Here is a 17078-nt window from a genome sequence, read left to right as displayed (position 1 = left end):
GGGGGGGGGGGGGGGGGGGGGGGGGGGGGGGGGGGAAACACTGCCCCACCTGACTTCGACAGCTCATGAGGATGGTAATAGAATACACTGCAACGCAGGACAGGTCAACACCAAGGGGTGGGGTGTGACTCTTCACTCCTTCTTACATTTTGTCTAACTCAGCTCATGCTAAAGCCTGCTTTATACTGGGAACTGCACCATTAGGTCAAAACCAGAGAACCAAGTAGGCAGGACAGATGGCCAAAAAGATCTAAAGGTTTGTTATGCCACCATTATCACCTGCCAGTGGCTGTTTCCATCAATTATTATCTTTTGTCTGACACCTTCCTCAGAATCCACTAATTTATGGAAATGGTATAGACCAAACATCCAAGCTGGAGGGTATAAAACATCAGCTTACCCTTTTTGAGGCAGACCCAACAGCAGCTGGACTGCTGTGGAATTTGTGCTTTCCTCTGTGATACAGAGGATGCCCACATCATGACCAAGGAGGAAGGATGAGCACTCTAACTGTCAGCTAGGTAACGAATTCTTTTCTCTTGCTCAAAGATGAATGATATTAAGAGTTACTGGTTGTAAGTTATGAAACCTTATGACTTGAATGGTGAATAACTGACAATGTGATAGACTAGTCAGGTTAAAAGGGGACTGAGCCCGTCTGTAATGTTTGTTTGTCATATTTCCCAATGAGATGAGAAAAAATGAAATAAAGTTTAAATCACAGAGTATGTTGTTCTGTAAATTTGAGAGATCCAAAGAGTGTGACAGTGGGGTGGGGAGTGGGAGAGAGAGGACAGAGAAGAAAGGCGAGGAGGATGCCAGGATGGAAAATTGCCCTTGATGTGGACTGCAGGTAGGTCACAGGCCTGACTGAGGAAGTGCTGCTCCGAGAGTCAGTCCATCCCTGGGCGTAGCAACTCCTCTGCTTCTCAATTCCTACTGTCCTCCTTCCCTTGTACAGCTGGTGGAGAAGAAAGAAGCAGCATGGTGTGGAACTGTGAGTCAAGAGTGAGCACGAATAGGAGCAGTGCACTGAAGAGGGGGATGAGAAGGGCACCCTGGGTAAAGGGACCTCCCCATCACCAGGGATGTGGTCTCACAAGAGCATTGCTGGCACCTTTGGTGCCCTGGCTGGCTTTGCCCTGGACAACCTCCTGTAACCAGGGCCTGAGTCTTTACTTTTGTTGGCCTTTTGCTATCTTGCCTCTTTGGCTGCCTGGAGAGAATGACAATCCTGTAAGGAGGGTCCCTGCGAATCACTGTCAGAGACAAAAAACCCCAGGTCTATGAGAAATGTAGACTGAGAAAAACAGCCAGATTGCGAGAGAAAAGTTGAGGGCTTCCAAGCTGAGGAATATCTCAGACACTCGCAAGTACCAAAACTATAGTCCCAGGGTGGATAGTGTGGAGGTTGAAGCTGATGAGGCTGCCCCAATAACACAGGATGCAGCTGGAGGGGGGGGAGCCCTGTGGAGACAGGACGGTTCTGCTCTGGGGCACCTGGGCAAGTTCCAAGGGGCATCTGTCCGGTGAATGACCTTTGCTTCATTATCCACAAAATGCATGTTAAAGTTATCACCCCTCAATATGCTAACGAAGACTAGCAAGATCATGCTAATTGCATCATCTCATGAAACACCTTACCCCTCCCCATCCATGGGATACGTAGGTATGTGGGTCGACCCAGGAGATAGACCCAAGGAAAGTGGGTATAAATCAAGGGGGAGGAAAGGGGGTGAGCTTGGGGGGGCCCGGAGAGTGCAGTGAAGGGAAGAAGACGGCTGCCTCCTGGAAGCCTCACTGGCGGGATTAACACAGGAACCCAGACCGGTGATCTCTTTTCCTCTATTCCCTCCACCTCCCTCCTTTCCTTTTTCCCCTTTTCCTTTACCACCATTAAGCAATGCAAGGTGTACCGTACTGCTTGTCACAACTTGTTATATACTTAGCCAATTATCATGTGTCTAATCAGTACATTGTGGGTAGTTAATAAATGTTTGGACTTTGAGACTTGTCTCTCCATTTTCCACTCCACTGGGGATTTGTGAATCTGAGTCACTGTCTCTGCACCCAAGGGGAAAACGGAGCTCTCTGGACCCCAAGGCCATCCCATAAGCAGAGGAGGGCCATTTCCCTCTCCCACTCTTCCAGCCTTGGCAGTTTTCTGCCTGCTGACAGCCTGGCCAGGGTGACCATCTATCATCAGGGCATGTCATGGTGTTTTCCCTTTGGTCACCCATGAAGTTCCTAGGCATGTTGAGTGCTCTGGCCTCCATGCAGCTTGGGAGCGGGTCTGAGGGTGTTCTTCCCTGCTTGCAGCTAGGGCTGGATCCCCAAGACCTTGGCTGCACTGAGCTCTCTTTCTCCTTTGGAAAGTCATTCTTGCTCCTGCCCTGTCCTTGTTCATGCTGGTGTGAGTGAGTGAGCTCATCTTTTAGATCTTTGATCAAATTGCTGCAGCTGAGCTTGAGTTTCACAGGAGAGAAAGAAGGCTCTGTGCAGCTGCAGGGGGTGCTCCCCTCTCAAGCAGGTGGCAGGAGAGTCCAGGCTTGCCCCTTCTTTCCCTGGGCAGAGAGAAGCCACTCTACAAGAGTGCAAGCAAGGTGACCCACCTGTAGTCAGGGCCTGGGTCTCTGGCGACCTGCCAGCATGACAGCCCCATCCTCGAGGTGTGTGTCAGAGGCCACGAAGCCCTTTGACCCCAGGAGCAGCCCTGATCTCCTCACTTGTAAGCAGATCTGGGGAGGCTGCAGTGCTGCTGCTTTAGTCAGTGAGCAGGAATGACCCCCTCCCTTGCCCTTCAGAGGGGGCAGGTTGAGAAATTGTTGTGCTGGAGGAAGGGGAGGAAACCTGCCTTTGGTGCTACTTTTGACGGGGGTGACCTCCCCACAGCTAGGCTCAAGGTTGCTCCCTGGGCTCCTGATGTGGTGGCACGCTGCAGCTGGGAGGGCTAGCCTGTAAGTCTAGCCTAGGCTGGAGCCTCCTGCTCCATGCTGCTCACTGGGAGGGCAGAGCGTGTAGCGGGGGTTGCTTGGGAGATCCCATGCAGTCAGGCAGGTACCGCTGGCCCCAGACTTTCAGAGGTGTGAGGCTGGGTGAGGGGTTCTGTCAAAGGCCCCCTGGCCTTTGGCTGTGCTGCTTCACTGCCTGGCTGCTGAGCGTTGTTCCTTTGCTGTGGGGGTAACTCTAGCTCTTTGGTGCATCCACTTGCCTGCCTGTAAGCAGGCTGCGGGCACGGGAGCCCAGGTGCTCCACTGGCAGCTCATGCAGGGCGACACCGTCAGGGTGTCCCTGAATTAGAGAGAAGGAGCCTCCTTTGGCTTTCGGGACCAGGGCTGCCCAGTAGCTCAGAGCCTGGCCAGTGCCCCACATCCCTAGGCACTTTGCAGTCCAGGCAGCAGACTGAGCTCACCCTAAGCAGGGGTGCAGCCTCCCCTGGGCACTGCTTTGCATGCCCAGCTCCCCTTGCCCAGGGTGCCGGCCTTAAAGACCAGCAAGCTCCAGCACAGTCTGGAGTCCTGCTGGGCATCCCTGTGGTGATAAAAGCAGATGGGTAGGGGGTGGGAAGGTGGCTGGTAGTGCTGTGGGTTACTGGTCTAGGGGTTGGAGTCCCTCTGTCCTTACAGTAGAGGAATTGAGCTCCTCCGCTCTGTGTTCTCCATTTACAGCAGCTGGTGCAGGGGATGGAAGAGGCATCATGTGGAACTGTGAGGCAAGAGTGAGCATGACATGTTGTTTGTGGGTGCCCAATAAAATGCCATGGATTTGGGGCTCAGAAAAAAACCCAAAACATGCAGTGCTGTGTTTTTGGGACTAAAAATGCAGACCAAGTCCTGCATTTTCATCTTTTGAAAACAGAGATTAAGTGCATGATGTGGTTTTGGGCCTTAAAACAAGCTCTTGGGGCTGGTTTGGGGGTCTCAAAAGCACATCCCTGTGTTTCTGATGCTCTCAAAAATACTAAGTCCTGCATTTTCAGTGCTTGAATACAGAGACTAAGTGCTGTGTTTTGGGGGCTCAAAACCAGAGCGTTGCATTTCTGAAGCAGTGAGCACTGCCTTTCTGAAGCTCAGAGAAAGACTAAGTTGTGCAGTTTCAGCAGCTGAAAATGCAGACTAAGTCAGGCATTTCTGGGACTCAGAAAAAAAGTGCTGCATTTTTGAGGCTTGGAAATGGAGGCTGAAGTGGACTGTTTTCAGTCCCCAAAATGGAAGCTTGGGAGGTACTTTGGGCAGGTGGGAGACAGAGGGGTTGTGGTAGGAGGGCATTGGGGGCCAGGTGGGCAGGGTGCATGGGGGTTCAAGTCACAGTGGTTCCCGAAGTTAGGGAGGCCAGCATGCACCAGGCCCAACTCAATGTCTGAGCTAGTCTCTGGATGGAAAGATGCTTTTTTTCCAACACTTTATTCAAGGTTTGTACAATGACAGAAATAGTTATTAAGTAATTAGTATTTAGATAACATACCATTATGACAGTTAATATTAATCAAGTTGTCACAGTGAATGATTATAGCCTTGCCAAAAGCCCAGATTGCTGCAATTGACTTGTAGCAAGAAGGAGCATCAATTAACATGCCAGAATATCCAGCAGTAAGGGTATATATGAGCTTGAGTTGAAGCACCCATCAACCAGAGCTGTAAGAAGAAGCAGCATCTCTTTTCTGGAGTGTCCATAGCCTGAGTTGCTGTGTAGAGCTGGAGTTTCAAGAAGCAGGAGCTGAAATAACCTAGGGCCTCAAATAACTTGAGCAGTAACATACTGTCCATCAGCCAGAACTGTATGAAGCGGGAGCATCTCCTATCCCCAACGTCCAGTAGCGTGGGGAGGTGGAGCTTCAACGAAGTAAAGCTGGAATGAGGTGGAGCTGCAACTCAAACAAGATGAGTAACCATTAGCTAGAGCTGTAAGAAGCAGGAGCTGACTTAATTAACTCAGAGCTTCACATTATTTGAGTCCATCATTAGGAGCTGGAACAAGCTGAAGCATCTCAGCTGGAGCATCTTGTAGCTGGAGCTGTCGTTTAGAGCTGAGCTGGAATTACCTGAAACTGAAACAAGCCTGAGTGTCCACTGGCTGGAGCTGGGACAAGCAACAACAGTAAGAAACAGAAGCATCTCTTATCCCAGCTGTGTAGCATCTGAGCTGCAATGTAGCTGAAGCTCCAAGAAGATGGAGCTCTAAAGCAGGAGCTGAAATAACGTGGAGCTTCAAATAACTTGAGCTGGAATGAGCTGGACCATCTCGTAGTCAGAGCTGCTATATAGAGCTGGAGCTTCAACAAGCTAGAGCTGGAGCTGAAATTACCTGAAACTGAAACAAGTTGGAGCATCCATCAGCCAGAACTGTATGAAGCAGAAGCATCTCTTAGCTGGAGGGTCCAGTAGCCAGAGCTGGAACGAGCTGGAGCTGAAACTAAACCAAGCCTGAGTGTCCATCAGCTGGAACTGTAAGAAGACAGAACTGCCATGCAAAATCTGGAGCTTCAACAAGCTGAACCTAAAATGACCTTAAACTGAAACAAGCTATGAGAAGCTGGAGCGTCTCGTAGCTGGAACTGAAATTACCTGCACCTGAAATGAGCAGCAGTAGTATCTATCATTGGAACTGTGCAGGGGCTGGAGCTACAATACAGTCAGAGCTATAAGCAGGAACTAAAACTAGCTGGGGCTTCATGAGCAGTAACATGCTAGACCAGCTGTCAGCAAGAGCTGTAAGAAGCAAGAGCATCTGTTATCTGGAGTGTCCAGCTGCTGGGGCTGCCATAGAGCTGGAATGTTCATTAGCTGGAGCTGTACAAGCTGAGGCCTCCGTCAGCTGGGGCTGCACTCCCAGCATGATTGAAGAGAGTATCTGCTATCCATAGCCTCTATTAGCCAGAACTGAGATAACCTGCAGCTGCAACAGGAAGGAGGGTCTACGAACAGGAATGTCTTCTGGATGGAGCTGAAATTACCTGGAGCTGGGGTGTTCATCAACCAGATCCATACTCTGAGGCAGGCGCAGGCAGGGCTGTCCCCAACAAGGAGCTCTTCCCAGCCAGGAGCAGCAGGAAGCCAAGTTGTGGGGAGCCTGGCCTCTTCTCCCCAGCTCTCCCAGAGCGGCCATGCTACAAGGGGGTGCAGGTGAGGCAGTGGTGTCCTCTGTACCCGTGAAAGGGGAGAGAAACCAGTCGGTCAGAGCTCCTAGGGTGCAAAGCATGGCCCTACACAACCCACTGGAGATGCCTGTCCCTGTCCCAGGCAAGGGCAACTCTTCCCTCCTGCCCGCCCCTCACTTTCAGCAGATGCTGCCCAGCACCACACACAGTGATGGGGAAGGGAGGAACAAATGACAACTGGAGAGCTTGGGGCTCAGCCTGAAAAAACACATTTCTTCCCAGAAGAGCAGGCGAGAATGAACGCTGTGCTCAGTGAGGAGTATTTCAGGCACAAAATGACATGGAGCAATACTGGGACCGAGGAGGGGCTGTTCCCATCCAGGGCTTGGCTTGGCAGAGCACTCAGACCCCCAGCTGTCAGCTTCACCCTGCCCCTGCCCTGAAGCAGGACTCGGGGAGCCACAGGCTGTGCCAAGCCAGGTGCTAAACATCAAATAAAGCTGAACCAAGCCAAGTGGATTTCATGAGGGGCCTGAACAACCAGAAGCCCCACAGGAGAGGACAGGGCTGTAGCCAGCCCAGCCATAGCCAGGAACTTGATTGGGACATGCTGGGCAGTTGCTGATGGCATGGGGAGAAGCCGCCCTGGGGCAGCTCCAACACCAGAGCTTCCCTCAGCTTCCTCCACAGAGACCAGCCCTGACCCCTGGCCTGGCCCCACTGCAGCAGGGAGACCTGCCCAGAGGTGCTGCTGATGCAGGCCTAAACTACCCCACAGCAGGATACACACTGTAATCAGAAGCCAAATAATTTTCCTCTCAAACAACAGCCAGGCACAACAGAGATGCAAGGCGCAGCCACAGCCCTGACCCTGCTGCAGCCAGGGCCCTTTCCTGGGAGCGATGCCAGCCCCAACCACTCCACAACAGGACCAGGGCTGGCACCAGCACCAGCAGCCACAAGAAAGGCATGTTTTCCTTGTCAGCCATGGCCGGGCGCAGCTTCCACAGCTCACGTGCATTTCGGGGGTGTTCCCACGTGCCTGACCCTGTTAGGCAGCCCCGAAGCACAGCACACCCCCCTGCCTGCTTCAGAGCACTCATCTGACACTTCCTATCGTGTCAGCATCCCCCAGTGCTGCCCACATCAGGGCTGTGCTCCTTGCCCAGGCCTAGGCTGAGCATTTCTGCTGCTCAACTGCTCTCCTGCATCATTACCTGCACTTAAAAAAAAAACCCTTGCGAGGAAGCAGCCACAGCATCGCAGCTGGGAGGACACAACTGGCCCTGATGCCCAGTCCACACTGTGGCAAACCAAGAATCAACACTGGAATGTGGCTTAGCATCCAGAAAGCAGTTAATACGGCCCTTAACATCAGCCGAAGTATCTAAGTATCTAACAAGAGAGATTTACTGCATGGGTATTGTGTGCCCTCAGTAGCACAGAAGTTTCAGTGGTCCCTTGCAGCACAAAGGGTATCTTTAGCTATATGATGTTTTTGTTTGATTCAGCTGTTTTCATTACCATATACACGAAAAGGAAAGACAGAACACCTTGTTCTTGTTAAAAAACCCCAAATCTTTTACAGGTGAATTACCATGGCTGAAAGGTTAAGGTAAAAATAAGAGGAAATTATGGGTAAAGCAAATTAACAACCAGTGAACCCTATTATGGGTGAAAACTTATTTGTCTTGATGGGGACAGTAAACCTCCTGTTAGCCCTTGTGATTACAAACATAATGAGTGCATCTGCTTGCCCCCAAGAGGACAGGCAAACTTATAGGCAAATTTCAGAACAAGTCAGTAAGAATATTTGCGTTGCCACATTTAGCGGTGTGTCTCTAATGATGTTTCTGATCTCACAGCCTCTTGCCTGGTGTGGGAGAGAAAGGATCCTGACCTGACCTGTCTCCCTCCAGTGGGGAAATAAATTCTGACATGACTTAAAATACAGCTTTTTTGCATCATAGAACCTCATTCACCAACAAGGCTGGGGAAGGGCCTGGAGAATAAATCCTGTGAGGAGCCAGGGAAGGAGCTGGGGGTGTTCAGTGTGAGGAGGAGGAGACTGAGGGGAGACCTCATCACTCTCTGCAGCTCCCTGAAAGGACATTGCAGAGAGGTTGGTGCTGGGCTCTTCTCACAGGGGATCAGGGACAGAACAAGGGGGAATGGCTTTAAACTGCAACAGGGGAGGGTCAGACTGGACATTAGGAAAAAATTTTTCCCAGAAAGAGTGGTCAGAGAGTGGAATAGTCTGCCCAGGGAGGGGTGGAGTCCCCATCCCTGGGTGTGTTTAAGGGTCGTTTGGATGAGCTGTGGGGGGATGTGGGGTAGGGGAGAAATCTGTAGAGTCGGGCTGAGGGTTGGACTTGATGATCCCAAGGGGCTTTTCCAACCTGAATGATTCTGTGACAGAGGAGAGTTTTAACATCACTAAGGTAGACAGCTAGGCCAGTCATGCTCCAGCATTTACGTATTTTTTGAACAGTATCACTAGTATTGATACAGATTCTATCAGACCCAGCCATTCACTGCTGAGACCAATCCAGAAGAGTAAATGCTGGGTTGTGTTCTCTCACCACAAATGCATCCCTTGTTTCTCTGGTAACAGGCATTGTAACAGTGCCAGTGACACTGCCACAGAAAGAGTCAAGTTCACCTCAGGGCCCTGCTCCATATCCTACTGTCCCAGTCAGGGAGTAAGGGAGACCAGGGGGTAGAACTGGGGGCAGCCCCAGCCCAGGACTTCAGGCACCTAGGTGGGGACATAAATCAGCAGGTCACAGCTGAGACTTGCTGCTGTTATCCCTCTTCAAACCATGAGCTATGATGACAAATAAATGTTGCTTTGTTCTGAAATAAGAAGTACCCTCACTGAAAGAGGAGATGGTACAATCCCAGCAGAGTGATATTTGCTCTTTTAAGCATATCTGATTAAAGATACTTATTGTTCTAAACCTTTAGTTGAAATCTCGTCTCTGTGGTCTTTCTGATTATACTCCCACCTGACAGTGGGTGGCAGCAGTCCTATAAACACACTATTTACTAATCTCTTTCCTTCTCCTCCTCCAGTATTTTCAAATTCAAGTGCCAAAGCAATAAATTGGAAGTGGTTATCAGTTTGACACTTTTAAGTATTTACACAAAGTCTTTAACCAGTTAGCTGTTGTCTTTCTCTCCTTTGATGGCAGAAAAGTGTATTTCCATAAAACTCTTAGATTAAATGTTCCTAATTTATTGGAACATTCTTGAGTGATGAGCGGAAGTGAAAAGGCTTTTTCTGGTTTCTGACTTCTTCCTTTCACCTGACTGACTGGCCAGCCCTGCAATGGAAACAGTACATCCACAGTATGTCCCTTTTGAGGTGGTTTGTTTCCTGATCTTCCGCTCTGACTGCTGTGCTTCTTGGCTGCATATTTCAGTCTCCCACAGGCTTCGCTTTGTCCCTTGATGTCCTTTTGGCTGCATCAGCTAAATTAATCAGTTATGTTATTGTTGCTTCTTTAGCACATTATACTAATCCATCTATCAGCCCCTTCAGAAGACAGTTTTTTGTCTGCAACGAGCAAAACTTAGATAAAAATCCATCCATTCCTCCTGCACCTACAGCAAGAGGCCTTTCAGGAAATCTGATTTCATTTGCAGTTTAACAATGTATTTTGCAACGTAACTGTATTTTCAGGAAACAAACTGTTTCTTTTCTGAAATACAACTCTCAAAACACATCTGTGAAACCTTTCTGTCCTCACTTTTCCCTGGAGGGCCTCTGGGCTCTTCTGCAGCACATGCGAAAAGTCTTTCCTAGATCTGCCAGGTAACCCAGAAGAGAAATTTTTGGGACCCTGCAAGATACAGTGTTGTGTAATGAGACTAAGAACTGGTAGGATTTGTTGAAACTCGTCCTTCTTTCTAATTCAAAAAAAGAGAAGGTATGACAGCTGCAGTCTTGCAGTGGACAACCAACTAGAAAAAACTAGGACATGATTAATTGAAAGATGCATCCTAACTTAAATGCAAGTCTCTCCTTCCATGGCTCAGTCCTCTGAGGGGATAGGATGAGAGGTCTAATCAGAAGCACCAGATTTCGTGACTAGGCTGGATTATTAGTCATTTGTTGTCTGGACTGGGGTTTTTGGCCTTTCATTTTGATGAACATTCACGTGATCTTCTATTCAGGCAAATTTGTTTTCCACTAATCTTGCTAAATTATCTCAAAACATAATTGTTCAGTCTGAGTCACTGAAAGTAACCTTTGATGCCCATGACAAAGCTGAAAGAAACTCCAGACCCCAAATCCATTACAAGTGAAGTAAAGATGTACATCATTCACAGTGTACCTAGTTACATTCCAGCACTGTTCTTCCTCACTGACTTAACCACTCTGATGTATTTCTACATATTCAAGTCAAAGGGTGTTTAGCCAGTGATTTCTGTGACAACTCTGTCACTGTTGTGGGATGTTTCTGGTATGACACTAGTAGCCCTTGTCTTGCTTAGGCCAGGCCTCACAGTGAGCTCTGCTTCAACAAAAGTCCTAAGACAAAGACTTTTCAGGTTCTTTGCCTGTGGGTACCACAACAGTGAGCGGTTTTTCCAGTCCTCAGGACTCTAAAGAGAAAGCTAGGAAGAAGGTCATATGATGTGAGTTACAACCAAACACTGACAATTCTGGCAAGTGTACTCTTAAACTATGGCCAAGTCTGTGCATCAGTTTCTGCAGACGACTGTTCTTTTTTACTGCCAGTTAGTGAAACTGCTGAATGACCAGATCTCCAGCTTAAAGAAAGTATATCTACTTCTCTTCAGTGCTTCCTGTAGAGGTATGCTGGTTGGCAACTTTGGAGGCTTTGGATCTGGAGAAAAGATACAAGCTGGAATAAATAAAAGAGACTGGGAAGACAAAAGCCTCAAACTCAGGACTATCAGTTTGCTTCTGAGAGCACTTTTAATCATAGTGTTGCTAAAGGAATACGCCTTGAGAAATGAGTTGTTCAAAAAAACCTTGACTTTAATTGAAGGGTGCCTCTAATGAAGTTAAAGTAAAGAAATACAGTCAGAAATTACTTTAAACTCTCTTCTGTTGACTGAATTTCAAGTAATTTTAGGTATTACACCTGGTCCTAGGCCAGTTCTTGTGGTTTAAGAACTATGTTCCCTTCCTTTTCAAAATGCCTTTCTTTTCCTTGTTGTGGTATGAAATGTCCATGCAAACAGGGGAAAGCAAGTACTGGCCAGGGAAATCAGTTGGTCACCACCCTGTGAAAGCCAGTACAGGCCAAATTATAGCCTCTTTGAGCTCTAACAACATTAAGGGTCTTTTGTAATGAGAGCTTTAAAACGTTCAGGCAGGAGATGGTGAGAACGTGGGGTTTTGGGTTTTGTTTTTTTGGTTGTATGCCTCTCTAAATAAAATGCAAACAGCGTCATCCTGATAGTTTTTGGGCAGAGGGAACTTGAAAATCATTAAGCTATTATTTGGGCAGGCTGAGCCCAAATCTGCAAGCCCTCTCTAAGGCAAACAGGCAGGAGAAATGTCAGGCACTGTGCAAATCAGATGGACTTAAAAACTGAAGACAAGAGCTGTGCTTTTCTCCTGGCTGAAAAGACAGATAGTTGTAGACAACAAAGAGCTTTTCACTGGTGTGCCTTGGTAATGAAAAAGAGCCTTTCTCTCTGGTGGGGAGCTGGGTGGGCTCATGTCTTGACCTCAAGGACAGTCACAAGTAGTGATGTGCACAGGCTGACTGTACTGTAGGTTTCATCTGTGAATTCGTTGGTCCACTGCTGGGCCTGGTGTCATTAGGACACGGGGGATGCCACCTGCTAATCCAGAGGCAGGCTCGGCTTTTCAGTAGACACCAGACCCTGCAAGTGAAAACAGATGCAGCAGTTCCCAATAGTTGTCTTTTGTAACAGTCGCATAAATAAATCCATGGTTTATAAAACTCAGTATGACAATGGCTACTGTTAAAAACCACACAAGCTCAAACAATAAACTTAACTGAACCTAATCTTTAGTTTGTAGAGCTTGTTGCAAAAGAGCTTCTACAGAGCTTGACAAGACAACCTCAGCTTTGTGACAATACATCCCATTTCTTTGTTGACAGTGGGCTGGCTGGTGATGAGCAAGTCTATCACCAAAATATTTTCCTTTACAGTATTTTTGATACTGTCGAGGTGCACACCTCTTAGCCTTAGTAGAAAGGTAGAAGCTGGTAGCCCTTGAGGGCTGGATTTCTCTCCACACTGCCTTTTGTTAGGATTACGTCATGTTCCTGTCTTAGAATAGCACTAGACCACATTTTCCCCAATACAGTGCAGAGGAGAAAATACTTTGCAGCTTTCTATCTCCCCATGGGAGGGCTGGGGGGTCATCACACTGCAGATGAGACTGCTGCCTCAGTGTCCTGGTTTCAGCTGGGACAGAGCAAATTTTCTTCCTAGTAGCAGGTACAGTGCTGTATTTTGGATTTAGTATGAGAATAATCTTGATAACACACTGATGTTTTAGTTGTTGCTAAGTCATGTTTATCCCAAGTCAAGGATTTTTCAGTTTCCAATGCTCTGCAAGTGAGAAGGTGCACAGGAAACTGGGAGGAAGCATGGCCAGGACAGCTGGCCTGAACCAGCCAAAGGGATATTCTATACCATAGGACATCATGCCCAGTATATAAACAGGAGAGTTGGCCGGGAGGTGCTGATCATTGCACAGGGACTGGCTGGGCATTGGTCAGCAGGTGGTGAGCAACTACAATGAGCATCACTTGTCTTTCTTGGGGTTTATTTCTCTTCCTTTTTGTTATCTTCCTTTTCCTTACTATTACTATATTATATTTTATTTCAATTATTAAACTGTTCTTATCTCAACTCATGAGTTTTACTTTTTTTCCTTTCCAATTCTCCTCCCCACCCCAGCAGGTGGGAGGAGCAGGGGGAAAGGTGTGAGCAAGTGGCTGCGTGGTGTTTAGTTGCCAGCTGGGGTTAAACCACAACACTGACAGAAGGGCAGTTGCAGTTAGACCGCCAGCAAAATATCTGCTTCTGGCGCCCAAATACAATGTCCCTTTTGAGTGACGGGTGAGGGACAAGCTGAAGGAACTAGGACACTGGTACCTCTCACTTTGTCCCCGGCAGGGTGATACGCCACAAAGGATATAGTTCAGGATGAGGTCCAGCATGTTTCTGTTGCTCTTCCTCTCAGTCAGGGAAGCTGATCAGAAACACCTCTGACATCTGCTCTTGGCAGGCAGGCACTGCAGCAGTGTAACTGTACAATGTTGCTGGGTGCCCTTTTGAGTCCCATTAGGGTGGGTTTCATCTTTCTTTTTCTGGAATGCTTTTTGCTTAGGAAGACAGCATGGAAGACATTCTACCCAAGGATGGACTTTGCTTCCCTGATGACTAGCCAGACTATTCACCAGCCATGAGTCCTGCTATTAGCTCAGCAATTTAATTGGAATATTCATTCTGTCTTTTGCACGGCCTGCAGCTTGGTATAGGTAATGCCTTTTGGCTGTGCAGGCGTATCAGATGAGACTTAAAATTACATTTGCAACTTCTCAGCTGCCACACATCAATTAATTGCTGGATAGGTGGAGGTCAGCCACAGTATACCTCTGACTTCTGTGGATCAGGAGTTCACCATATTTCACTTCAAGCTCACATCTGGCAGTTCTACCAAAGGATGCACCTGAACACTGATGTAAATCTTGCTGCTGCCTTGCTGCTATTCCCAAAATAAACCACCAGGCAATATCTGAGAGGCAAACAACAGATCATGGATTTGCAAGAAAATAACTACTCACTTTTTCTGTGGCTGGTGTGCAAGCCAACTTGTTTTGAACCTGTAACTCCCCATCTACCACCATCTTGCACACAATGTATGGAAGAACTAGGCCCTCATCTCTTGCCTCTGATTACAAGAGAGTGACAAGAGTGGAGACTCTAACTCCCGAGGGGAAAAGATGCTTCTGACTGCTCGATTGTTCCCTGCTGGCCCAACCTACCAGCTAAATTTACGTTGGGTTCAGAGCAACACCCTGCCCTCTTGCCTGGAGGTGATCGAAGCTCACAAGCTAGAGGGACATAAAGGTTCAAGGAAGACTGGTCATGGCTGTGCATGACTATGGATGTGTTTAACTTCACATCTTCACATCTGCCCTCTGCACAACCTCCTCCTTGCTTTCCATCTTTGGAAAGAATTATCTGGTTTTACTGATGCTGCATTCTACCTCTTTAGCACCATCTCCTCTCTCTCCCTAAAACTGTACCACATGCAAAATATGTTAATCATGATATGGTGCAAATCCATTTTCCTTGACCTTTCACCTCAAGAGATCTTAAACACTTGACAAGCACAACATCCATGAGAACCACTTACCTGAGTGTGGACTTCACACTTGCCACTTCAGTGGTGAGAAATGTAACTGGGAGACAATGTTCTGTAATGAGCATATTCAGGTCTGTGCAGCTGTCTGTATCTCTTGATTTACTCCTTGTTCAGCTCTAGATCAAGAGGTAAAGAAGTCAATTGGAAGTGCTCAAACCCACAACAGGAAACAAAATAACTGCACCACAACATACAAGCACAAGAAACTCAAGAGATGCAGAGCACCAGCCTTGTGCTGCCTTGAAAAAAAAAAAAAAAAAAAATGGGAAGGGAGGATGAATTTAGGGCAGTGTGCTATGCTACAGTTGAGGAGGCTGCCTTTGATGTCTCCTCTTTTCCACACTTTCTATATAATCTTGAACAAGCCAAATTGTCAAAGGTGTCTAAACCCAAAGCTACTACAGCCCTCTAGAGAGACTTTACAAATCACCAAGGGGCTGAAATCTCTCAGGACTTCAGCTTCCACTTTGTCAAATAAAGATCCAAATTCTTCTCACCACTACACCATAAAGTCTTTAGGGATAAGAGCAGAGAAAGCTGTGTCTGTTCAGAGATACACTGTTGAGTAGAGGGAGGAGAAAGGGATCTCAGATGCTTTTCATTGCAAGTGAGACCTGTTAAATCCTGCCTGAAATCACAAAAATTCTCTAAATGTCAGGACAGCTGTTTCAATGCAAAAATCTGACATCCACCCCACATCTTTTTATGTACGAATTCAAACATTTTGGGCACTGAGGTTATTCCTTCCCCCTTCTATTAACAGATGATGCATTCAGGCATGGGGGTGGCCAACCTCACCCTTCGTAAAGCCTGAAGGGGCAGCTGTGAGGGCATGATGAAAATTCATCACTTGCACTAAAAACTGCATGGAATTATCACACATCTAATAATTTTCTCTGTCACTCTGCTGCTGCTCCTGCCTATGTGTCTCTCTGAAGTTCTCACCTGCATCTTCACTCTGCCCAGGCTAACTGTTCCTCATCTCTGTGCTGTCAGGAAGAATCATCAGGACGGACTCCCTGTCTTCTTGAGGCACGTTCTCTTGAGGTAGAAGTAAGGGGAAAAAAAACATAGCTATAGCTGGGTTTCTCAGGAAGCCACAAAATAAAAGCAAAGCTGACAAAGAGATGGATATTTTATAGGCACTTAGGTGAAATCTCACAATCGCTTGCCCTTGTTCTTGTGGGTGACTTTAAATTCCCAGACATCTGCTGGAAATACAACACGGCAGAATGAGACCAGTCCCGGAGATTCCTAGAATGTGTGGGAGACAAATTCCTGATGCAGCTGATGAACTGACCGGAGAAGGTGCCCTGCTGGATCTCCTCTTTGTGAACAGAGAAGGGCTGGTGGATGCCGTGGAGGTTGGAGGCCAACTAGGGCACAGCCACCATGAAATAATAGAGTTCTCTGTTCTTAGAGAGGTCAGGAGAGAGCTAAGCAGGACTGACATCCTGGGCTTCAGAAGGGTTGACTTTGTCTTTAGGCACCTGATTGAAAGGATCCCCTGGGAGACTCTCCTGAGGGGTATAGGGGCCCAGGAAGTCTGGACACTCTTTAAGAAGGAAGTGTCAATGGCTCAGGAGCAGGCAGTCCTCAGGTGCTCTAAGAGAAGCTGATGCCAGAGAAGACCACCCTGGGTGAACAGGGAGCTTTGGCTGCAACTCAGGGAGAAAAGGAAAGTTTACAGCCTTTGGAAAAAGAGGCTAGACACACACAGTGATTACAAAGATGCTGCGAAGCTGTGCAGGGTGGAAATCAGAAGGGCTAAAGCCCAACTGGAAATTAATTTGGCCTCTGCAATCAAGGATAACAAGAAAAGTTTCTATAAGTATGTCAGGAGGAAAAGAAAGTCCAGGGAGAGTCTCCATCCCCTGCTAGATGCAGGAGGAAATTTGGTAACAAGTGATGAGGAGAAGGCTGAGGTGCTTAATGCCTTCTTTGCCTCAGTCTTTAATAACAAGGTTAGTTGTACTGATGAAATCCAGCCTCCACAGCCAGAATACAGAGACTGGGAGAACAACTCCCCTGCAATCCAGGAGACAGTCAGTGACCTACTGCATCACATAGACACACACAAGTCTATGGGAGCAGACAGGATACACCCAAGGGTGTTGAAGGAGCTGGCTGGGGTGCTCGCCAGACCACTTTCTATCATTTACGAGCAGTTCTGGCTGACCAGGGAGGTCCTGACTGATCGGAAATTGGCCAATGTGACGCCCATCTATAAGAAGGGTTGGAAGGAAGATCCAGGAAATTACAGGCCTGTCAGCTTGACTTCGGTGCCCGGGAAGCTGATGGAGCAGCTCATCCTAAACACCATCATACAACACATTCAGGACAACCAGATGCTCAGGCCCAGTCAGCATGGGTGTAGGAAAGGCAGGTCCTGCTTGACAAACCTGATCTCCTTCTATGACAGAGCGACCTGCTTATTGGATGAGGGAAAGGCTGTGGATGTAATTTACCTTGAATTTAGCAAGGCTTTTGACACTGTTTCCCACAGCATTCTCCTGGCAAAAATGACTGCTCAAGGTTTGGACAATCGCACACTTCGCTGGGTAAAAAAACTGGCTGGACGACCGGAGA

At 47.7% G+C, this 17078-nt stretch overlaps 1 protein-coding gene across 4 annotated transcripts in view; it reads right to left on the bottom strand.

Annotated features, from left to right (window-relative positions):
* Nucleotides 1–8431: 8431 nt before the first annotated feature.
* PRKG2 (protein kinase cGMP-dependent 2) overlaps nt 8432–17078 on the bottom strand; it is a 48653-nt gene continuing 40006 nt past the window's right edge. Inside the window, exon 17 of one of the 4 annotated variants that reach the window (XM_026847880.1) lies at nt 8432–10953. In XM_026847880.1, the coding sequence (XP_026703681.1) occupies nt 10893–10953 (61 nt within the window). In that variant the 3' untranslated portion in view covers nt 8432–10892. Of the gene's footprint in view, nt 10954–15489; nt 15606–17078 lie in introns of those variants that run through there. The other 3 variants (XR_003398323.1, XR_003398321.1, XR_003398322.1) reach the window with 3 other exon arrangements.

This window comes from Athene cunicularia (genome assembly GCF_003259725.1).
Source record: "Athene cunicularia isolate RWA chromosome 4 unlocalized genomic scaffold, athCun1 chr4_part2, whole genome shotgun sequence".
In the NCBI taxonomy this organism is placed as follows: domain Eukaryota; kingdom Metazoa; phylum Chordata; class Aves; order Strigiformes; family Strigidae; genus Athene; species Athene cunicularia.
Note: the sequence above shows the minus strand (reverse complement) of the source record. Positions and strands in the feature narration are given on the sequence as shown.